The 24678-nt window shown below is 44.5% G+C and overlaps 1 protein-coding gene across 4 annotated transcripts in view; it reads right to left on the bottom strand.

The window, feature by feature from the left end:
• Nucleotides 1–24678, bottom strand: part of MAP3K3 (mitogen-activated protein kinase kinase kinase 3) — a 45541-nt gene that overhangs the window by 3886 nt on the left and 16977 nt on the right. The window contains exons 7-18 of one of the 4 annotated variants that reach the window (XR_008469848.1): nt 22161–22281; nt 17412–17545; nt 16649–16722; nt 15017–15084; nt 14690–14782; nt 13642–13833; nt 11834–11982; nt 9902–10033; nt 9120–9249; nt 7319–7496; nt 4296–4931; nt 48–110 (exon numbers count right to left, since the gene is read on the bottom strand). Coding sequence is in view for 2 of the 4 variants with exons in the window: in XM_054224224.1 (XP_054080199.1) it covers nt 4703–4931; nt 7319–7496; nt 9120–9249; nt 9902–10033; nt 11834–11982; nt 13642–13833; nt 14690–14782; nt 15017–15084; nt 16649–16722; nt 17412–17545; nt 22161–22281 (1500 nt within the window). In the remaining 2 variants the exon portion in view is untranslated. Of the gene's footprint in view, nt 1–47; nt 111–3097; nt 4932–7318; nt 7497–9119; nt 9250–9901; nt 10034–11833; nt 11983–13641; nt 13834–14689; nt 14783–15016; nt 15085–16648; nt 16723–17411; nt 17546–22160; nt 22282–24678 lie in introns of those variants that run through there. The other 3 variants (XR_008469847.1, XM_054224224.1, XM_054224225.1) reach the window with 3 other exon arrangements.

Raw genomic sequence — 24678 nt, 5'->3', positions numbered from 1 at the left:
GAACGTGACCTTCCTCAGAGGCAGCCTTGTAGAGGACACACACTTACCCGATCCGAGAAGCAATGCTTCACCAACAGGACGCTTCTCCATCTGTCCCCAAGAAAAAATTCCTGAAAGGAAAAATTTCCTCCTTCAGTTAAAGTCCTTGGTTAGAAGGAAAACAGTTAATCGTCTTATTGTCTTCTTTTGAGGCACCATTTCCACAGGAAGTAAGAGACACTGCACTGCAAACCACCACCAAAAAGGCTTTCATATAAATGATAATTTTATTGTAAATAAAACGATACATTGGCCTGGCTTTGCACTGCAAGCCCCCGGTCGGTATATATAGACTACTGGTTCAAGGTCTTCTGCACAATCCAGGTTAAAGCAATTTCTCCCTGCTCTGCACAGTTTAAGTCAGACAGGTATTGACAGACAAGAAAGTCCTTCTCTCCATTTCTCAGCTGCCCCTTAGGCACGTCTGCCTTTTCTAACTGGGAAATTCTGAGCTGCTCAGTGAGATTTGCTCCTAAACAAGGCTGGAATTTAAAGACCTGAAGCCCAAACTCCATTAAACCACAGAGGACACCTACATTTTTTATTTTTTTTTTCTTTTTTTCTGAAAATTAAAGACATACTCAATACTCCCAGCTCCAAGGGCAGGTACCAAGGCGACAGCCACAGGACTCTAAATCCTGAAATCTATAAAACCTTTCCATCCAGCAGCTATTAACCTAAGCACCAAATCACTGGGATCTCACTCAGCCCCCCTGTACGGCTCTAAGTATCTGGCCTTTGCCTACCAGCGAAAGCTCATACAGCAGGGGTGTCTATATTTACGGAGGTTTCACAAGTTCTCCTGGCTCTCTGGGCACTTGGAAATACCATGTGGCACCCGAGCAGGTACCAATTTCCCTCTCGGTCAATTTCTTTTGGTAATTAATGGCAATGGGAACCGTTTGGAGCTTCTTTGAGTCCTTTGGAATACTCCTCCAAAAATATGAAAAAAAAAAAAAAAAAAAAATCAAATTGCTGCAACCTACTGCCACCAGAACAGGCAAAGATCAGGTTTACCGGAGAAGAAGCAAATAACCTGGAATGCACAGAATCGTCACACCGAGCCCAAAATGCCAAGTTTGTTTCCTAACAAGCTCAGGGACAGTCAAATCCCCCATTCCCCCAAGGTTATCTCTGCTGGGAATCTCAGACGTTATCCTGGTCACAGTTCCAACTGGTCCAGGATAACGAGACTCCTGTAAGATAGTTTTCTTCACATAGAACATTCTCCATTTCTGCAGCACCTTCCATCGAGGATCCCACATAGTCACTACACATCCCTGTCTGGAAGGAACAGCAGAAAACACAAAGTGACATTTGGAATGGACACAACAGCTTACTGTTAGCCTGGCACTCTTCCTCCCCTCTCCCCCAGATGAGTTTATTCCCAGTTTTTTCAAATTCTGCCAGGCTAAAGAGGCCAGATGTAATTCAATTTAGAGAGATAATTACATTTATGTCCATGTGAAACTTTTCTGCTGCCAGGGCCGTGTTAAGAGACTGTAGTATAATTGTCGGCCCCAAGCTTATTCACTGTAGCAGTGGACTTAGGCATCCAGATCTTCCTTTGCCATAATCGGGAGGGCTGTGAGGAAACAAAGAACGCATTTTGGCTTGGCTCTACTCGTTATAAACCATCAGCAAATTCTCTGCAAAACCAGCTGCTTTTTTTTCCTTTTTAAATTCATAAAGGCGTCAAATTTATTCCCATCCTCCCCCCTTACCCCGTAACAGTCGATATATATAAAAATCACCAAATATGATCTTTTACGATATAAATAAAAAAAAAAAAAAAAAGTATGAGGCATCACCGTTTACATGATGTAAAAAGAGCTAAAAAAGAGCGATATAAACTACATTCATAAAAGTGCATCTCCAAACATACAAGTAATGCTTTGGCTTGTTCCTGTGCCGAACGGGTGGCATTGGGTCAGGTACTGGAATACGAGAAGTCCAAGCTGGCACCCCATGTTCTCTGTCGCTGTACAATCGCTATTTACTTTCATTACTACGGCCTGGAATACAAGTGTATACACAGAGGAGGCACATCTCAGCATAGGTGGTGGGAAGGACCAGAAGCTCTGGCGGGGAGAGGACTGAGCCCATCAGTCCACGATGCTCTTTGCTCTGCTCTGGAACAGCCTTCCATGACGCATATGAGGTAAAAGCCACAACAGATCCTGAGGATTTAGTTGCTTTGAAAACATTGGAAGTTACACCATTTCCTCATGCCCTATTCTCTCCCAAAACACGACGTGCGGGATAGCAAGGAAAAGAAGGTCGCAATTTGGTGAGGACAAGCCAAGGGTAGAGAGAAACCTACGCAGACAGGATCACCGCGCTCCCGATTGCTGCTGGACGTCCGCATGGCAAAGCGTGATGAGTAGAACATTCCAATCTTTGGTATATTTAGGTGCTAGCTACAAGGCCTGAAGAGCCCCACCGGAGTGCTGACCACCCTACTTCTGTCATCGAGACTACAGGAATGATTCCACATTCCTCCGCAGCATTCACAGCCATTTACGCCACGGCGAAGTGGTGTAAAAAGCTCCCTAAACCAGAGTAGTAGTGTCATGTCCTCACATCCCTTCGGTGCAAGCGACAGCGAAGTGCAGGCCAAAAGTTGGGCCACGTGTCTTGACAATTTGGAGTCAAGTTCCAGGTTTGGAAAAGATAATAGAAGTGCTCTCACTAGAATTAAATAAATTATGGAACAAGGGCTTTCAGAAAAGATCTACCCCTAAGTGCCCGCAACCTAAACAGTGCATCCTTGTAGTAGTGCAGGAGAGCCTGAAAGTGAAACCAACGCTATCTCGCTTTCACCGATTACACATCGCTCTGAGTCTGGCACAGGAAAAACACTTCAGATTGTTAAACCCTTTCAGGGCTTTTGGTTGTTTGGGTTTTGTTTTTTTTTTTTAAGGTTCTTTTTTCCCCTCTTTTCATTTTTTCATTAAACACGATATTTATCACGTGTTCAAGGAGCTTGGTTTCATTAAAACTTGTCTTTTCCTGCTACAAGCATTCACTTAAAACTGTTAATTTTACTGCATTATGAAAGCAATTTTCAAGTTTTCTTTGGGGGGGGGGGAAGAGCTGGAGGCATGTGGATCTTTAACGTGGTTTCCAATGCAAGAGCAGAACACCTTTAGCGTTGCTCTATAAAGCAGGATTTTAGCTAATAACACATTTGTTTTCCTTAGTTCCACTTCACACAGGTAACTTCTAATTACTCTACGAATCCCCAGTTAAAAACTGCTGCTCTTTTACGAGTGAAACAAGGACTCGGCGCCCCAGTCGACATACAGTATTCGAGGCCAGTAAGCCATCAGGAACCCAGTTCTCAGAGATGTGGTACCTTTTACACGCAAAATCACTCGGATACATTTTGCTGGTACCTGCATGGGGATCCCCAGTTCATTTTAGAAATACGCTAGCATAACAAATGTTCTCTCTGGTTCACCGTTTGACTTAACTCGTACAACAGCTTATTTAAATAGGGCCCTAACGATTTATGGAAACCTTAAATGAACTCTTGCACACCTGTAAAACAAAACACACACAATGAATGAAGGGTTGAGCTTGATTCTAGCTTACTGTGCACAAGTACAACTAGTGTCCAGCAAATTCTCCACGTGAAAAATCCCATTTTCCATTAAGCCAGGTCCTCAGAGAAACACATAAGCTTTTCCTGAAGTAAATTCCTGGGCACCAGATGAACTCTCTTTGGTTTAAGGGATGGTAAATAGTTACCAGCCCAAAAGATCGGTGCAACAGAAAGTTGTTCTGCAGAACTCCCTTCCAGAAGGGTTTTGTTTAGACCCAGCAGGCCCAGGGAGATGAAGCCGGAGCACGGATTTGTTGGCTATGAGGACACAAACTAACCGGCACTGTCTTAATGCCAGGACAGATCAAGCCTTGGAAATCAAGCTCTGGATTTTCTAATGTCAGTGGGAGAGGCCTTATCTCAGGCCCCGGAGTGATTGCATTCTGCTGAAACTTTTCTGATTATCCTGACATTTAGCTAGAAAGACCTCCCTCACCCCCCACCCAAAAATCCATGGTTTCATTATAAAATAACACTATTCACATACTTTTGAATCAATATTTTCTGAACACCTTCAGATGCTGAATACTTAAGAAGAAAAATATATAATTATATAGCGAGCGCATGCTCAATGACACATGGCTTTTTGCTGGATTCATGTACTACAGATGCCTCTAAAGCCCTAGCAGTCTGGAAAACAGCGACCCACACGCGGAAAGCTGGTCTGGATGGCTGTTGCACGTTTCTGTTCTGAAGAGTGTAGCTCTTCCAGTTCCCACTTTGGTTCAGATTTCTCCTGTGTTCACGCAGTGAGACGCTTCTTCAAGATTCCCATTCTGGAGCCTGCAGAAAACATGCAGCCAGCTGCAATTTCACATCAAGGTAACCAGGGCAAAAATGCAGCTCTGTTTGGACAGCTGTCAGTAGAATAAACATTAGTCCAGCAAACAAAGGTATCAGGCACAAGAGCAGACACTAGGTTCCTTGGCGTAGTTTCCCCAAAGGACTAGGACAGCTGAGTTGGCATTTTGAAGATGCAGCACCACAACGGGCAGTTGCAACTAGACCAGACGGGGCACCGAAAGCCCAGCAGGAGCTGCGAGCAAGGGAGGTAATTCAGTACTGGAGCTGTGCAAACTGATGTCTGAGCAGCTCTTCAGCAGAGGGTCTGTGCCTGGCTTCCACAAAGATCTGCTTTAGAAAGTCCCGGCAATGTTCTGATATGTGAGAGGGGAGCTGGGGGTTGGTTGGTTGGGTGGCGATTTTGAAAATGGCTGCCATGGCTTCGTACTCTGCCCAGGGGGGTTTCTCCGTCAGCATTTCCACGACAGTACAACCGAGGCTCCTGGAAAAGCACACGGGGGGGGAAAAATAACAAAGTGAGAATTGACTCACACAATAATGCACAGTGTTCAGAGAGAACTTCCAAGCAGCCAACGTGAAGGTACAGCTCTGCTCTGAAAACAGCTATAAAATGCCTTTGTGCTCAGCAAAGCCCGTGTGTGCGCAGAGCCTGAGCCAGACCTGCCAACGTCGCTGCTTTTCCTACTGTCAGGCTTGCAGGAAAGCGCTGAGACAGGGAGGCTGCTTTCCACCGCGGTTCTCTCTGCACTGAGAGCCGTGAAGCGCCATCTGCCCAGCTCGCCCTTCCTCAAATTCTGCTCTCAGTAACCATCTGTGTTAACGACAGGGGACAAGGGCACACGAGAGGTCCCCGAAGGCGCCGTTTGACCTCAGTGGTGTTTTGGGTGCTGCTCTTATATTTCAAAGGCTGACTTGCAAGGTAGAAAATGTACTTTTTAACCACGGTCCAGTGAACCGCAGCTGGCCGACCCCACAAAGCCATTTCGGGAAAATCCCTTTTCAGTGCACAGCCCCAGAAAAAAAAAAAACCAAACCTAAGATCTCCACTCCACAAGAAACCACGTATCATAGACAATCAAAAAGTAATTAAAGCCTTACCAGCTCCAAACTGAGAAGGCAGCAAGTTGAAATGCCAGTAGGCAGACGCGTCATTAATGTTAAGGCAAAACTCCCAGTAAAATTAATGGGTCTCCGCAGGCTAATTCAAGGCAAGACCGTGATTACGGGGACGGACATGGCTGAGCCACCTTTCCGAAGCAAGTGTGACAGCAATGCTTTCCCAGGGAAGATGGGTTTCTGTAGTACTGCGGTGATTTGGGTTTTGTTCAAAAAAGGATTAATTGCTTCCTCCAGGCCACAGATTAAGCAAAAGCAGTTAGCGAACTTCTAATATCCAGCCCTGTGTTTTGATCACATAATTCCATTAAAAAGGCAAAACTGCCTCTTCTACCTTTAAACGAAACCCTCTTTTGAAGTGAAAAGCAAAGAAACGACATTTTCAGAGGCAGACTTGCATCAATTGCCAAGACAAGGAAGGAAAGGAATCAAATCCAGCGAATATGCAAGAAATGACTTCTTGACAAGGTTTAAAATCCAACGTGAAAATTTTACGCTGGTTTCCAGCCATTTAAGACTTACTAGAAGAGAGTACAGAAAATGCAAACCATGTGTGCCGAAGTGCTGGGGGTTTGCTCAAGAGCAAGCAGGGATATATTATTGTTTAGACTGATTTATACCGTTTAAGCAGATCCGGTTTCTTTAAGATATTCAGCAAACAGCAGGAATGTTTTTCATGTCAAGTCACTCCAGCAATAACAAATAGCTCACATTTTCTGCTATTTAGGAAAAAGAAAATTGGAGAGGGGCCTGCAGCGGTGGCGGAAAGCCAGGTGGCGAGATTTGTTACGTCTTTGAGCCTCTCGGCCATACGCATCCACCCTGGGACTAACGCTGCACTGGAAAATTCTGACCCCCCTAAATAATGATCAGGGTTGTAGGAACTGGAGCCCAGCCAACGGCAGCGTCTCTTTGATGGGAATGGACCGATGTCAGCACCAAGAGGAAATCCACAACTGCAGCAACCCAGGGGGAAGGGCACGTGCTCCATTCTCTCCCCAAGCATCCCAACTGGGAGCGTCTGCGGAACTTAACCCTTTGCATACGAGACAAGTTTCAGCTACGTTTCCACTCCCTGCTTGTACAGGAAATAGCGGAGGTCTTGCTTTAATGTGGAGAGACAAACATACCTTTTGTTGCTGTCATTCAGTTTGGTTTTATAATCTCACCTTTTTAAGGCCTCCAAAACTAACATTTTGCTTTTTCCTTTCGATAGAGGCTGTTTCTCGGCTATGCCAACAGCAGCACGGCTACAGTTTCCATTCATGCATTCTGCACATCACCTCTGATCTGACCTGTATCTTCTGTGTTATTCCAGGTTTGCGCATCTTTCCTTTAGAGCTTTGTCAACATACTCAAATTCTATTCCTTTCATTTCCACAGCGTTATCAGCATACCCCTCATTTTATAACAAAATGAATGGACGCTCTCTAAACAACCTTCACTCTCTTTTATGAGGGGTATAAGAAGGATGGAAACCTCACACCAGAAAAAGTCAGAAAACAGAAAATCAGTTATCAGTTCAAGGGACGAATGAGTGGAACTTGCCCCTGAAAAACTAAACGAGCAGTTGTGTGTTGACATGGCCTGTGGCAGGCCACGTCTTGAGTTCAAATCAACTGCTTTGTGTCGCCTTAAACTTTTGATCCAGACAAAATCTGAATTTGGATGTACGAATGACAGAAGGTATATGTCTTATCTTGCTCCAGAAAAGCTGTAAATTGATCTACGGACAGAAAGTTAAAGCCTCACCATACGTCTGCTTTTCTTCCATAGCCTTCTCCGCTGATCACCTCCGGGCTCATCCAATATGGCGTGCCAGTGACAGAGCGGATGCCTGTTCCAGACATACAGATTGTCTGCAGCCGTTTGCTGGCCCCAAAGTCCCCAAGCTTCACATTCCCAGCAGAGTCACGGAGAATATTGGCTCCTGGACAAAAACCAAAGAATTGAGACAGCTGTTTTCATGCAATCCAGCTGTTGGATCTGCAGCCTACAGAGCTGATATCCAACCCAGAAATACCCATGCTCACAGTATGGCTTTTTCCCCATTAAGCCTCAGGTGACCTGCTAAACATCATTGCTTTATTTCAGGCTGTAGACAAGCCAATTGCTAATGGCTGCAAATGGGAAAAACTTCAGGGGAAAAACACAAGGAAGTGAAGGGGGAAGGGAAATGAGAGCTGAGTCAGCAGCGTCATTGTTACACTGCCCGTAAACAGCCCATGCAGGGCCCCCAGGCCAATGGTTCCGATAGCACATAGCTGTGTAGAAAAGGATTTTTTATTGGGATGCTGCTTTGGTGAGCATAACCATCGCTTTCTGGTCAGCTGGGTAACAGATGTAGCTAATTAAACCACTTTGAACTCCTACAATAAACAAGTCAATCTCCACTTTACTTGGTCAGAGGTCCCGAACATGAAGCACCAGGGAAAAAAGCAAACTTAAGAGCTTAGCTAAGCTTAACTAAGGCTTAGACATCAAAAACAATTCTTCCACCAAATCCGCAATAAGATCAAGAACCCTGTGTTGCCATTATCTGGTATGTGCCTATGTGAACTCCTTCTGCCCTCAAATAAAATGCACTTGTGCTGGGAGACAGCTTTATCACTTCACTTCCCCACTGGAAGAGCTGAATCCAGAATAACAAGTCTGTCCATCCAGCACCCTAGAGGCAAGTTAAGTTTGGCTTAGATGGGTGCAAACTAGTGAATAACCCACCAGGTAGGAAATCACTTGGTAAAGAGCACCACGTGAGCAGTATACAAGGTGTTATTCACGAATCAGCAGCTCATTTCCCTTTGCCAGCCTAGAGGGGATGCAATGAAGATTTATGGGCAGGAACAAGAGGATATTTTTCCTGCAGCAACCAACCCTCCTGGTCCCTCTAGAGCATAGAAAAATTTGTGTGGTGTCTGCCACATCTGTTGACATTAACTCTTAAGGAGACTGGCTGGCACCATAGGGTTATATTGGGAAGAGGAAGATTAAGGACTCATCCCAGAGGCTCTACATGGAAGATTAGAGGTTTCTTACACAGAGGAGGCCGGACGGTCTGGTCACAAGCGCCTGAGGTAAGCAGGACTGTCAAAAGCAGGCATGGAGCTCCTATGGCAACAGGGATGCCTACCAGCTGAGAAATACTATTTTGGCCAAGCGGAGAGGAAATCAGAAGGGAATCCACAGGGAAAGGAGTGTGCCTTATGGGGGCAGCGACAGTCAGGCGGCAACTCAGCCTCATTTTGCTGGGGTGTGAGAGGAAGACGAGGAGTTACAGAGGAGCGTTCCTAAGAATTAGAGGCTTTCAGTCATCCTTACTATAACCAACTGCCATGCTCTCAGGTCCTGTAGAGAAAACGGCCCCACTTCCCTTACCCAGTGCAGAAGACAACCTTCCCTAAGGCCTGCACAAGGATATACGACCAAAAGGGGATAACTGAGCAAAGCAACGCTCCGAAGCCCCTGCAAGGATACTGAAATTCTTGACACTTGGTTTCTTTTTACAGAGTTCCTTTAGCAGGTTGTATACACATAAATCACCGTCTGATCTCACCCTTTATGTCCCTGTGCACAATCATGTTGCTGTGAAGGTACGAGACTCCCTCGAGAATCTGGCGAGTGTATTTCCGGGTGACATTTTCCGTGAGAGCACCATACGCCTTCAGCTGGTCTTTCACTGACCCCTGCGCCGAAAGCAAACGGAAGGGATTGGCAAAGAAACGACAAACCACAAATCCTGCAGTCTCCATTCAATTCCCATGAGCTGTGACTGTGTTAGACACTGTTATTCACAGTAGTGAATTCTAGACTCTGCTAAAGCCTTTTTGTGAGGCGCTCAGAGCATCTCGCCCTATGAAGCCCCTTTTAGGAAAAGCAAGGACACGCTTTATGGCAAAATTAGCTTAAGGAGGTTCTGTCTGCTTCCTCCATCCTTGAGCTGTGCTGGTACAACTGCTTGTGAAGACAAGCAATAAAATAGCTCAGCAGACTGACCCGGGTCAGCAGTCTTGCGGGGTCAGTTTTAGCCTAATTTGCTGTACTATATGACTCTGCTAATTCAGTTAGCCCGATTTACAAGTTGGTCCAAGACTGAAGAAAAGAACTGCTGTTAGTGACTAAGAGAATGTGTTTCAAGTACAAGACACTATGAAAAAAACCCAAAGAGGTGGTTTGAGCATAAATAAGAAGAAAGTGGTGGCATTGTAAAGTCAGTATGAAAAAGCAGCATATGGTGGACTACACAGTCAGGGTAATCACAGCAACTAATAATCCAACTAACAAACCCACCCATCTCACTTTATGATCTGCAACTGTGCCTCTCATGTCAGCTCTTACCCCTGGCATGTACTCCATGAAGATGGTCAAGGTCTTCTCTGCTCGATCCCGTAAGCAGCCGTAATACTGAACGATACGTTCATGCTGGAGATTCTTCAGCAGCTGAATTTCACACTCCAGGGCACTCACTTCCTGTGGATGTTGAAGGAGAAAATAAGGTTCTCTCCCCAGGAAATATTCCATCCTAATAAATCTGTCCACGTCACTGGAAAGGTGAGGCCACTACTACACCAAAAAAGTCTAATCCATGGCATTGGCCCTTCCACCTCTTGGGAAAGGCCAACGTTACCAATGCTTCCCATTAATCCTTACTGTATAATAAGCAGGTAAGTATTGGTGCAGAAGCTTTGATAGTTAGAATGCAGGCGGTATCATACATGGATTTAGGACCAGAAAAAGCTTTGTTTCTTGTCTTGATTCTGTCAGCTGAATGGCTTCAGCCAAGCAGGTTAAAGCATTCTTCATGCACAACACAGATATAATCTTCTCATAACTAAGCTGAGGGCAGTAACCATTAATTTCAAGGATGAAAAAGCTCTGAATACAGTTACAGAATTGCTAAGAATCTTCCTGTAGGAACCCCAACCCATTAGGGAGCAAGAGCACACGTCCTAAGAGTTCCTAAACATCTTTTGTCACCCAGTCTGTTCTGATTCACGCTGATGATTTTGCTTGAATCAACCTTAGAAATGGCTTCCTCTCTTACTTACTTCAAAGAACCTGCAGCTATGCACGTGAAACCGATTCTCTGCTTTATTCCTGCCACAGACAACAGGGTATCACGGCGCCAAGGCAAAAAAGCTATCCAACAATTCCAGGCTGAATCAGAGATTTTTTTTGCCCGGGAACTGTATCAGGTTCTTGCTGAATCCAGGGAATTAACAGGTGGAACATCAAAGGTACCGGAGCACAAGGATTTATGGAAAAAGGAACGATGTTTTCCCCCAAATTAGTCCCACTTAACTCTCCACTCCTGCTGCTGGAAGGTGCCAGGTTCCCTTCTCTCGCTCTGGGAGAGGATGCCGCTCTTCAAGAGCAAGGACCCGGCTGCCGCACAGATGCACAGAACCACAGGGAGTTCCTGAATCGGGCCAACTGATAGTTTAAGGCTTGGAGTTTCAGTGCCATCAAAATACATTCCAGCCTGTTCTTCCTTTGCTCAGAGTTACTGTCTGATTTATAACAGAGACATGGTAAAACTTAGAACTTACCGAGTTAGGACTTACCTCGGCACCAACACCCCACATGAAATCAGAATAATTAAATCTTTAGGGATCAGTTATTCCAGCTCAAAGTGAATTTGTTCAGTATTGGGGACTGGTACATTGTTAAAACACTAGCAAAGAACCTAACAGAGCTCTGGCTGCATCCATTGCGCAGGAAGTCGTGTGCTGACCTATAATTTCAAGGTGCCCCTTTCCATCTCCACTATTTCTAATGTGTTCTCGACTAATTTACGCACCACAGTTCAGTTTATTTTGAGGACAGGGACAATTCAGAAGCAGAAACTGGTAATTACTACACTTGATACAGGACCTACCATGTAAGCCCAGAAAGTGGATTTTGCAAGTGCATGCAGCTTTTTTGTTTAAAAAAGAAAAAAAAGTTCTAGTCTTTCTGGGTTTAGTTTCATTCACATCCATGTCTAACCAGGAACACAGGGCAGTCTAGTATTCCTCAAGTAACCTGGCAACAAACCAAAAAAGCTGAGAAGGGAGAGCCAAAAACGAAGCCAGAAAATGGATTTTAGTTTCAGGCTGGAGTTAATAATACGGAAAAGTAATTTTTAAATGACTCTTATTCCTCTTCACATGACTTGAAACCCTAGTACAAACTAAATAAGATACTAGCTTTCGAGGACAGACAGATACAGGCAATTTACAGCATCTCAAAGTCTGCATAATGAATTTTAGAAGCTACGATGAGAATTACCTTGCTTGTTTCAGGACTCTCTGGGTCAAACTGGACCTGCTTAGCTGCAAGCTCTCTGCCCGTGTCCACATCATAGCACAAATACACACGGCCAAAGGCACCCTGGCCCAGCAGTTTTCCTCGTCGCCAGTTTATTGGAGCACTCGGAGCTAAAAAAGACCAGTAACAATTTCTCTTTTGGTTATACTATTTAAAGGTAATGGTGACCTTTTCAAAGATCAATCCCCCTGAGACTGGGATTGAAACAGATATTTTGCAGTTGAAGAAACAGACGTGAGGCACTCTCCCGGTATAAGGGAGTCAGCGGCAGAAATCTGAACAGAATCCAACCATTCAGACTCTCAGGACCTGCTGACTCATGTCCCATTAAAACAAAACCGCGAGACATTTTGCAAAGATATACTATAGACAAGTTATTCAATGAGGCTGATGAAATTTCATTCCACCAGCAGAGTGGATTCTACAACATCCCTATCTTAAGAGATGAGGCAGCAATTAAACAGCGTCTTCCAAGCCTTGATCTGTAGTTACTACATGCAGCGGATGAAGAGGAGCTGGATCAGCCTTGCTAAATCAATCCCACTCAGCTGGGAATGACTGTTAAGCTTCTGGGGCAACTTGAAGGACATTATTTCTGAGTTCTTTGCCAAACATTGGTTACTTCAGGGTTCCTTCTCCCGCTAGGAGGATTTCACTGCAAGGCTATCTCTACACCAGAAAAATTAGAAGTCGTAATTCCCTACTAGAAACTGATAAGGTAAGGGCTATAACATAAGCAGAGCACAGATATCTTCTTTGCCTGCTGAACAATCAGACTCTAATAAAAATAGACACGCGAACCAGCTAACGCAGCCACCTCCAATACCCCAGCAGGAGGTTACGTCAGCAGGGAATTACGAGTTCTCATTGTTCTACTGCACTGGCGAGGGCACTGCACAAGCAGCAGTCCCCCGACCCAGAGATTAACACCTGAACCCAGTTTTCCAGATGGCACAACATACTGCTCTAAGACCAGTTCTTTAGTTCTAACTTTAAAAACAACGCCACCAGACACACGCAGTGCAATGCATCCGATTACGTTGTTTCTAATAAGAAACTCTAAAAACAAAGACAGGAACCAGCCATCTGGACAGTGTGAAAATACAGAAGATCTGAGAGATTAGCTTTGCCATGTCTAATTTAATCAGATTTACTGCCAGTTGGCGTTTTAGTGTGTTGCTTACTTTGCTGCATTAATGTCTTCATTTTAATCCTTAAATTACTGCACGGGATATCTGAAGTTCATCAGTAATGATTTATGTTCCATTTCTTTTCTCCGTAATATAAAGTTCCTCAGAAAACAACCCAGGAATGCTATTAATACAGAAGTAAATCTTTCTACTAAGGAGCAAGTGAAATAAATACAGCCCTTAATGAGTAAAATAACTGTAATCCACAAGCCTGACTACAAATGTTAATGTATCAAGAAAATAAACAAGCTTGTCTGACCCTTAAGAACCCTGTAGATCACCTAGATCCAATCAACTTTGAGTTTTTTTTTTCCTTCTTTGCCGAATTTCCAATGCTTTCTACAGGAAAGGCCAGCTCCCAGTGCAAGACTACATATTCTCAGAAGAAAAAGAGGACCTGTCTTACAGGTGAGAGAGACTGGTCTCAAAACACAGCCATGTAAGTATGTGGTTTTGAATGGCTTGTTAAAAATCAAGCTATGGTGATATATTGGGTCTGGAGTTCATCTCTAAAAGCCTTTCTTGCCCGTAAGCCCAGGAGGTGTTTCCCCAGTTATCATCACCAGGGTGACTGCTTACATTTGGTGGGAATGTTCCTCTCCTGCACACCAAGGGCGTTTTCGCTGTCGGCACTCCGCAGGCGCCCCCGGGGGTCCAGGTACTGCAACGCCAGGCCCAGGTTTTCTCCGTTGGTGCTTAAGGAACGACTTGAAGGGACCAAGGTGAAAAGATTCCCTTGGTGACGTCGTATCCGGGGAAATGTCCTCCGGCCTGGGGAGAAAAAGTACATTTTTTTAAATAGCGAAACAGCGTATGCTTACGAGTGGAAGGTAATGGCTGGAGGTTATGCAAGGAAGAGAGGGGAGAGAAAAAAAACGTGTTCTGGTCTGTTCCCATGGAGTAGAATCTACTGCCAAACACGCAAGATGCAAAAATATAACAGTTCAGGGCTGATGCTGCTTGAGTACAGTACAGCTTTGGATCATTCCCAAAGTAGAAGGGAGAGAACACTTTGTAATGCCCTCAATGCAGTAGTGCGAGATCTAAGCTTGCCTTCCAAAGCAAAAATCCGGTTTACAGGCTACCACACAAGCTCCGAGGCTTGGTAACAACTACACAGACAGAATGGCTTTCTAGGTAACATGCCTGAACTTGCAAATAAAAATGATAAACAGAGATTATGACAACCCGCACCTCTTATGAAACTCTGAGAAATTAATTTGCATAAAGCCATCTGATGAGCAGAGATGTGATTCTTTAAGTCTCTCGTTTATTTAAAAGACCCAGAAGCAAGTTTGCATTGCGAATTAGCAAAGTATAACGAATCCCTGAGGTAGGAACCCACTATGTGTGGCCAAGGCTACTAACTATGTCCACTGCTCAACACCAGCAGTCACCGATCAGCCTGGATTTCCCCAGAAAGGGCAAAGTAAACAAAGAATTGCAAACAGCCATCACAGGTTGCTACAAAATGTGGCACCATGCATGGTAGCATTAACTCCAGCAGGAACTGCGAAGACCAGAGCACTTCCAGACTCTTCAACTAGGAGTGACACTCGCTCCTGGAGGTTGACGTTGCCTCAGCTTCTTTTTCAAGCCTGGAATTGAAGGTCCGAAACCAACTCACCATCGTTGTAGTCTTTGTGCTGCATGGAGACATTATAGCGCCGAGGGTAGGTCCCACCTTTCCCTGCTTTGTCATAGATCTGATTCTCACGCTCTGGAACGAGATGCAAAGACAGAAGTGAGGCTCCTTCAAAAAGTATAGGTACTAATGACAGAATTTTCCTCCAACAGCAGTTTTTTTAGGAAGAGGTAATAAATAACTTCATAGCTTTTCAATCAACATATCCCCAGTTCTTCTATTTATACAATCCCAGCAAGCATGGAGAGTTGCCAGCAAACAGTAGAAAACGTCTGGATCAAATAATCTTTATATTGGACACTGACATACCTGAGAACTCCTGTCTATTATCAGGAAAGCTTTGTGCCCTTGACATCCGTGACTTCCGAAAAGAAGGACTATTAAAGAAAGAAGGCAAGAATAAGTTTTGCTATCTACTGGAGTGAAACCTACAAGGACTTTAAGTAACGGTGATTCTCAAAATGCGTGTCCCTGCAATAATTTCACACCGCATCTGCAAAGCTTAACTCAGGCTAAGCCCCAGCTGGCCAGACTACTTCCCAGTGTGGGCAGTCATCCTTTCTGTTCGGTTTGTGCCATTTATTCAGCAGCTCCCCAGTCTGTGGTCTAAGACCCAGTGCTTCCTTCAGACACGTGAAGTGGAAGGGTAAAACCAAGGCTAGGGAACAGAACAGGGTACTGATTGCAGCACATTGCTCCCAGGGCAGCGGAGAACGGGGACTACTGCCGCCAGTGATTTACCAGGAGGGGTAAGAGTTCCTCTCACGAAAACTTGTGTGCACTTTCCTCTCTACCAGCAGCAGATGAGCCTAAACACAAACACTGCTTACGACTCTCACGTTTCTCCCCAAAAAGCAGGACTCCTCAAGCAAGCCTAAGTATGGCCCCTTGTTTGGCAGAAGGCCTTTAACATCTCTTAAGAGATTGCACAAACTCAATCTGTGCCAAAGCCGTGTTATTCACACTTTTTTTTGTTAACCAGTGTAAATGGAGTAAGCCTGATACAGCTTTAAGACTCTTCCAAACGAGATTCCTTTCCTACCACACAAAGAACAACAGCTGCCCCAGAAGATGCCTCTCCTACAAGGAATAACCAGGAAGGCTCTTTCTCTTTTTCCCCCTCCTCACCTTAGGTCAGGCGAAGGCGGGGAGAAGGACAGGTAACAAATTAGCAATGCCCCCCGCCCCCAATAAACGAATGCACGCATACACACAGGTTAACTCTAAGCGCTTCCTTGTGACTCCATAAACTGGAGCGAGGGAACGGCTACGAAACCAAACCTCAAGTGCTTGACATAAAAGGCATACACTACCTACAGGAATCAGCTTGGAGGAATCTTAAAAACCCGCTAAAGTCCAATATTACAGGTGCTGGGAAGCCACAATCGCTATTCAAATTAATAGGACCTACCGCTGCCCACCAATCTCTCATGCAACACCAACAGCAAAGAAAGGGAAGAAAAAAAGATCTCGAGCATCAGACTATGACAAACTCTTAATCAAAGGAAGAGCCCCCTTATTTACCTTTGGAATTAATATCTTGCAGGACGTAGGAATCTAGTGTAATGATATATTTCTGTAATCTTAGAATAGTTGGGGTTTTTTTAATGAACAAGTAGAGCCTTGTCTAAAAGAGATTTAAATACCCTGCAGCCAGATGTTCTTGGAGCCTGGGCTCCATACAGACGGCACGCTTTAGAACTTTGTATTTATAACATAAAGCTACTGAAGCACAAGTTTGTTGGTGTATGGTTTTTCCAGAAAATAAAACAGCCTTAAGACATTGTTAATTCTCTCTAAGAAATGTATTGGGATATAGGTAGGAAATAAGTTCCTATTTCTCGCCAAGAAAATTTATGAGATGGAAAACAGACTTTTGTGTAAGAACAACTGGCATTTCAATTTGAGGCCTTCAGTTCCTGCCAGCTTGTACATTTGTACCTGTCTGCTGACCTGTCCAAGGACTGACAGCTTCCTGACACCGAGTTTTCGGCACTGCTTAAAGGGTCCAGCATCTGCAACACAGAAGAAATCACACGCTAACATCAGTTCCGTCTAGCACCTGGAAGAGCAAGAGGATCAGAGCCTACTGCTGCTTGCCTGGAGGGTGTCCAGATGAAAAGGGGAGTCTAAAACTATTTGGAATGTACATTTTTCCCTTATCTCCCACAAAAATTATTAAGGACATAGCGAATTTGAGACATTGCTTTAGGTGTCGATGGACTCTGCTGGGAAAAATGAAAGTGTAAGTCAGTCTTGTGCTGCATTTTGATCCCAACTGACTTCAGGAACAGAGTCTCTGCTGGTGCTCCTGCACCGCTGCCTCCACCTGCAAGTCGCCCTTTGCCCTTGCTTCCTACTAGTTTGAATGGAGATCGCAGTTTCAAATGCAAGAGGGTCACACAAACCCGGTAATAGGAAACCTGAGCATACGTGTGTAATGCACACGAAAACTGCACATTCAGAGGTGGAGAGACAATGCCCAAGACACATGGCAACTGCTTCTGGCCGTCCACCAAAGGCTTTGAACTTACACAACTACAAACAAGTCTGAAGCAGAGTTTAAATGAACAAAGCAGTACTAGTAGGTGCTAACGCAACTACAGCCAGTGAACATTCCGGAGTGAAAAAGAGGGCCCGGAGAGCAGCAGAGAGCTCCTTAACAGCTGGACTTACTATTTTTCACCCTAATGCTCATACTTACACACTGTTCATTGGTTTCTGGGATGAATTCGCCTTCACTGTTTATGCTGGTGTAGGACCCCTGCCGAGCAATGCGCTGTTGCCTCTCTGGAACGTACCCAGGAGGTGGTGAACTTCGGCCTGTGTTCTGGGAACCTGGGCCAGAAAGAAGGACATTTTTGATATTTACGCTTACTGAAATGAGACTGCACGTGCATGTACACAAAATCCAAATATTCACCTCTAACGCTAGACCTCTTTGATCACAACAACTCCGGAGTGAACCTTACAGTCCGGACGGATATGGAACCAGGAGGTGCCACGTCAAAAAGCAAATCGTTCAATGAACACCTGTACTGTCATTTTAGCCACTACAAGATTACTGTTGAAGCTTTTAACAGAGCAGCCACCTATTTCTAACCTCTTCTGCTCAACCTTCTGAGCAGGATTTCAGTATCTCAGGGAAGGCAGAGCACCCCAGGAACCCCCAGCTTTTGGGCATGAACTTCACTTCACTGCTGATCTCCACTAAACAAAACGCTTGTCACAGAATCCCAGAATCCCAGACTGGCTGGGGTTGGAAGGGACCTCTGGAGGTCATCCCATCCAACCCCCGGCCAGAGCAGGGTCACCCAGAGCAGGTGGCACAGGAACGTGTCCAGGTGGGGTTGGAATGTCTCCAGAGACGGAGACTCCCCCACCTCTCTGGGCAGCCTGTGCCAGGGCTCTGCCACCCTCACAGCAAAGAGGTTCCTCCTCGTGTTGAGATGGAACTTCCCAGGGGCAAGTTTGTGCCCGTTACCCCTTGTCTTGTCCCCGGGCACCACTGAGAAGAGCCTGGCCCCATCATCCTCACACCCACCCTTGAGTATTTATAAGCATTGATAAGATCCCCCCTCGGTCGCCTTTTTTCCAGGCTGAAGAGACCCAAATCCCTCAGCCTTTCTCCATCAGAGAGGTGTTCCAGTCCCCTCAGCATCTCGGTGGCCCTGTGCTGTCCCCTCTCCAGCAGTTCTCTGTCCTTCTTGAACCAGGGAGCCCAGCATCTGGCCCCAGTGCTCCAGCGGTGGCCTGAGGATGAACCTCCCTCCACCTGCTGGCCACGTTCTTCTTGATGCACCGAGGACACCATCGGCCTTCTTGGCCACAAGGTCCCATCGCTGGCTCACGGGCATCCTGTTGTCCATCAGGAGACTCCCAGGTCTCTTTCCACAGAGCTGCTCTCCAGCAGGTCAGCCCTTGTTGAATTTCATACGGTTCTAGCCTGTCAGGTCTCTCTGTATGGCAGCACAGCCTTCCGGTGTGTCAGCCACCTCCCCAGCTTGTCAGGGCAAGCCGTCTTCTGTCTTGATTATAAGTTTGCCTCAACTGGTATCATTTACCTTGAGTGGCAGTACTATCCCTGCTCGTCATCATCAGCTGAACTAATTACACTGACGCTGAGCAATTCCAATATCACATGGGAGCGCTGTTACCTTTGTAACCTCAAAATTTCTGGTTTACTGAGTGAAAAAATGAAACTGTTGACGGTTGGACTAAATGGTCTGAAAGGTTCCTTCCAACCCAGACAATTCTATGATTCTATGACTAGTTTGGGCAAAACTACATGGGGGTCAATTCTGCAATTTCTGTTAATTGGATGAGATAGCTAGATGGACAGAGAGTACATTTAGGGGCGAAAAGATGAGAAAAGCATTTTAGTCACCTGTTAATAGTACTACCTAAAGAGTTTCTGTTCTGCTACCTACTGAGAGAAACTTCACCCCTAGGGTTTATTTTTTCCTTGCAGATCTCAAAGCAGCTGATACTTTGAGAAACAGGAAGATACAAAATCCCTTTTTGCAGGGACTTATCCACCTGCAGCTCCCACCGAGTCAAACCGCGAGCGCCAAGAAACGCTGTGGTCCAGCCAATCTGCTCAGGGTCACCCATGAAGTCAGAGACAGCGTTTTAAGATCAGCTCTCAAGCTGTGCTCTTTACCATGCTGTCTTTAATTAACTGTGTGTACTCAGGTGCTATGAAAGATGGGTAGAGATCAGCAAATACTCTCCCAAGGAAAATATTTTCTACAGAAGTTATTGTAATAAAGAGTGAAGGTAAACATCAGCAGAAGCTAACTGAAAAGCAGTGCAAACACCTTTCAGAGAAGGAAAAAAAACCCCAACCCAACACTGGCATGGCTTAGAGTGCATGGGGGGGGGGTGAATAATATGCAAAAAAATAATAATAAAGCTACTGCTTAGAGCTACCACCTGATTTTCCAAGCAGTTCTGTGGGGCTCACGTGACATTAGAAGCCAACTGGCGTGGAGATAAACAAGAGAGCGTGCTTTGGGGCGGCACGGAGTCACGGGAGCACACTTTCACTCTTTCCGATGCAATGCCACGGCTGGCCAAAGGGAGCCCAAGTCCCGCTGGCATCGGCCCAGCTGCTATTGTGGAAAGGCCACCACCACTGGGCAGGAAAAGGAAGTCGGTACTAAATCAATGTATATCAAAGGAAGTGAGTGGAAAAAACACATGTGCTGCCAGAATGCTTAGCAATGTTTTGTTTTTTTTTTTTAAATAAAAGTTATCTTTACTTCCAAACCTCTGAATTGGTGACAGCAGGCTTGAGGCCCAACCACTTAAGATGACAGGAACTACACAGATATATCTCCCGCGTGCAAACAAGTTTTGTTGAACGCCGCTTTCGACTTTCATTGCATGATGTGGTATGAATAAGAAAATCTCTGTGCCTGAAATGCTAGCAAACAGGGCTACATTCCTTTTCCAAATCAAAGGTAGGAGAAGAGAAGGAAGAAAGAACTGATTCAAGACTGAGCTATGGCCAAATTATTATCAGACCTCTGACAGAACCAGAGCTCTTCTGGACCTCTTAATCATTTCAGTCTGGTACTCCAACATGTTCAGAAAATAAAACGAATGCTTTCTTGATTGATGAACGACAGGCTGATCAGAAAGCATCCATAAGCTGGGATAAGAGGAAAGAGTCTGTACAACCGAGATACAGAAGGGGCCCCTTATTACTATACAGTTTACCCACGAGCGACACTCGGTACAGTCTGTTAGCTTTGGCATCATTATTTGGATACCTTAGAATGCCAATAAAGGAGAAAGACTTTTTTTATTTTTTTCAAATGAAATATTTTTGGCATTGAATTTGTCTGTGAAAAAAGAAACGTGGTGTTCAGACTTGCATAGATACTGCTGCCTTCTTCACAGGACTGAGGAATGTTGCTCTTTTTATGTATATTAACTTCAAACTGGAAAGGATGGGAAAACCCTTTTTGTCCCAGTTTCAGTCACGTATTTCACAAGCTTTCAGCACTTCTCTGTTTGTTTGTTTGCTACTTCATAAAGGCGAACTGTATAGAAAGGGATCAGCAGCCTCTAGGCAGAATACAACAAGGTTTGCTAGACAAGTCTAGTATTGAGAACTACTGGTCGAGTTCTCAGGTCCTTCCCTGCTGAGCTTCCTCTCCCAATTGCCTTTGGCCAGAACAGCAAGGATTTGTTTCCAGACTAGACCCCCCAATTGGATCTATTATTTGACATTAAGATTGCATCGCAAATACTGTTCTAAAAATCCTGTAATGATTATGCATCAAATTTACACAGCTAATGAAACTGAAACTCTCCGCTTCCACAGAGGGAGCTGGTTTAGAACTTGGAAACAAAACAACTCCGATATTCCCAGCTCTTAATTCTGCCCTCGTGATTTGCAGCACCTGCCATCTGAAACATTAGGTCTGACAAGCCCTAAAATAGCTGTTGTAACAAACACAGCCATCCTCTGCTGCTGTTTCCGGCAAAATTTAGCTTTTCTCAGTCCTAAAGTGAAAGTCATTTCCATAAAACACCACCTTAGGCTCTAGCCTTCATACTGCAGACCCCTATTATTGCTCACCTTCTTCCTGCTCTTCCCCTGCTCGCTCAGTTTCACACCAAGGAGCCAGATTCTAAACCACAGACTTTCTTCTTTTGGATCCAAAAGCCTTTAAAGCAGTATCTTTTCATATAAAAAATTAACAGCTTTGAACATCCTTCAACGATGGATTTGAATACTTCTGCATAGTTATACAGGGGGTTATAACTAACACAGAAACTGGAATGACTCCGATAAATCTACTAGAGATAGAAGTCATAAAAATTACGGGAGTCTTACGTGGACCTGTTCACTAAGCTAACAGAAACACAAAGGCAATGAGACAAAGGTACGTATTCCTCTGACTTTTCTCATTATCTGTTGTGCAGTTGAGCCAGTCACTTAAGATATCAGCCTTGTGCTTTACTCATCTGGTAATCAGGAGAGTGAAAGGTGAGGGAACTCGGTACGTAGGGCACTGGTTAGACATGCAGTGGCAATTCCTGCACTACTAGTGAAATGCTTGATTACAGGAGTGAGGACAGATTCCAAAGCTCAACATTAAAAAAAAACAAAACCCAACAAATCTAGGTTTCATGAACTGAAATTGCCAATCTAAATAAAAAGCTTAATGGACTCGCGTAAGCTTTCCAAGTCTCTAACCTCAATGAATCTGGCTTTAGGACATCCCCTTTAGCAGCTCCTCAGCTGTTCAACAACTTAGCAAGGAACTTTGAAACATTCTATTGTAAACATTTTAAGAGCTTTTGAAAATGAACTGCCTTGTCCTCGAATAACCTTTCCATTTCTCATGGCTTTCATAAAGCTATATACCATAAACACTAGTGCCCAAAAGGTACGTTTCACAAAACAAAGACAAGCAGAAGCGGCAGAAATACTCACTGACAGACAGATGCCTACTTCTGGGTTCTGGCTGCTGATAGGGTATGTTCACATCCCCCACAGACTGGGAAGTTTTAATCCTGACTTGCTTGGGCAGTCCAGAATGGGGTGAAGAACTGGTCTGTTGGGTAAAATGAAAATAAAAAAATTAAAAAAATGAGACTGAGGAGCTCAAGCAGTCTGGCCATAGTTTCAAAAATGTCATTATGTTTAGTAGCAAGAAAGTAGCTAAGAAACAGTTCTAGAGCCTGAAATCTTATTAACTTCACAGAACACAAACAATAAAGGCAGCAAGAGAGCAAGCTTCACAATTACTGTGTAAAACAGGAGTCGAACAACTAGAGCATGCTGCCATCCAGCCTCAAATCGAACGCAGGATTCACAAGTCCCAGTGTTCGTCTTCTATCAGCAGGTACCTATCAAGCCAACTCTCTTTGAGACCAGACCATGGAAGAACCTACAATTTCTATCAGCCTCCTTGGCCAGCAGAGATAAATTACAAATCTTCCACTTTTTCAGAAGCAGTTAGGTAGCAACCTGAGTCCTCACAATTTTTAAAATAGTAAACTGACGATTCAGACAGTCTAAGTGAAAATAAATTCTAGATATTTTAAGAGTGCATAGAGTTTGGAAATGCCAAGATGAATGCTGCTTGTGTTGCTTTTATTCACCCTTCCCTGAATGTACGCAGACATGATCTAATTAAAGATCATTTTTCCACAGTGTCATCTTCCCATCCAAATCAGGAAGAGGAACGACAGGAGGCATGTCAAAGGACTTCTCCTCCACTTGTTGACAACGATGGAAGGGGTAACTCCAGCATGTTTTGTGGGAAGAGGAACTGCAGGATGGTTTTGCAGTTTAGGGCAGTAGGACGCTGCCCAGGAGAATTGTTGCCCTCCTTTGAAATATTTAGCCTTCAGCTTCAGGCAGCCAACACCTCTGTGCTCTCTCCATGGCTGATACAGGGACCGTGGGCTCTCAACGGAGGACTGAACAGGACACCAAGTGTCCAAGGATGGTGCGCTAAGGTCTGAACGTACGGAATACTGTGAAGTGCACATCTCCCCCAAGCAAATGAGATCCTATGCATGTCAAAGCAGGCGCTCAATACTAGCGGACGCGTTCAATTTTAATCTTCTTGTTCCAAAGTACCTAGTTTTACAAGAGGAAATAATATTCTCTTCCTCTTGTGTGTTACAGAATTTAACTAATGTTACCTTACTGTATTCAGATGAACAGAACCAAAGACACCCCAAGGAAATTAATTCTGACTTCTGGAAATTATTTGAGTATGACCGGCAAAGAAGGTGTGAGGCCACACAATCAAAGTATCGAAGAGTTGCTCATTTAATAAGCACTTACCCTTGCACAGAGTAAGGAGGGAGTCTGATTTAAACTGCATACACACTACCATGAAGAGAGTCATGGGAGCCGAAAAAAGGGTGCAGAGGTCACACTATTTATGTGGGCAGTCTGGCTTTAGCACTCTAGGTGTTCAACTTCACCAGTTCCTCCCATTAGTTTCTAAACAGAAAGGACGGACTGACAACAGAAGTGAGTTGCTTGATAAAAGAAAACACAAATGAGCCACAGAAAGAGGCACAAGAAAATTAATATAAATGCTATCACAAACAGAGGCTCTCAGGACTAGTCATACAGCTACTGCTGTAAAGTTAATTTGGTTTATATACATATTTGTGCCAAAGTCACAGCATTACCTTTCCATCCCCAGAAAAAGAAAAGAGCACAACCAAAACAAAATCTGCATCCTGTACTTCAGGAAAAATAATGCTTCCCGCTCCCTCAGTGGGATGAGATCATGCAGCCAAGAAACCTCCTTCAGACTTGTGGGCTTTTGCTTTATCACATGTAGGGCTCTCCTGTCAGGCAACTCAGAGCCGAAGAGGAAGTCGGAGGAGAGGGGGGAAACAGTGGCACTTACTGAAGACTTCGCTGTTTGTTTCTGCTTTGAGCAAAAGAGGAAAAAACAGCTAATAAAAGGACAACACCACAGTACTGGCTACTGGCTGGCGTAGGACGAGATTTACTAGGTGTTTACGGTAGGTAGCTTATGTAAAGTTTAGAGAGTATCATCCAACATCTGATTTGCAGTCTGAAGACACTGAAATTAACAGAGGGCTGTAAAATAGGCTTATTTTACTGTATTATACCAAAAGTTGAGGCCACCTTTTACAGTTTCCTGACAACACAGAACAAAGCCTGACTGCGCTAGGTCAGACCAAAGGCCTTCTTGCCAAGTATTGTCTTCAGAGCAGCCAGAAACAAACGCTTAGGGAAAGGGCACAGGACAAGGAACAGTATCATCCCCTCCTACACCTTTCCAGCTTTTGGCATCCAGTCATTTGGGAAAGGGCAGTTAACACTCCTGAAGGTCTTCGTATTTCTATTAACATGGATTATCAAATTCAAAAATAGAAAGAAACATATTTAAGTTCCCCTGACGGTTCCAACAATTACAGGTGTGATTATTCCAAGAGTTTGAGCTCAGAGTCCA

The sequence above is a fragment of the Rissa tridactyla genome, chromosome 19 (genome assembly GCF_028500815.1).
Source record: "Rissa tridactyla isolate bRisTri1 chromosome 19, bRisTri1.patW.cur.20221130, whole genome shotgun sequence".
Lineage (NCBI taxonomy): Eukaryota > Metazoa > Chordata > Aves > Charadriiformes > Laridae > Rissa > Rissa tridactyla.
Note: the sequence above shows the minus strand (reverse complement) of the source record. Positions and strands in the feature narration are given on the sequence as shown.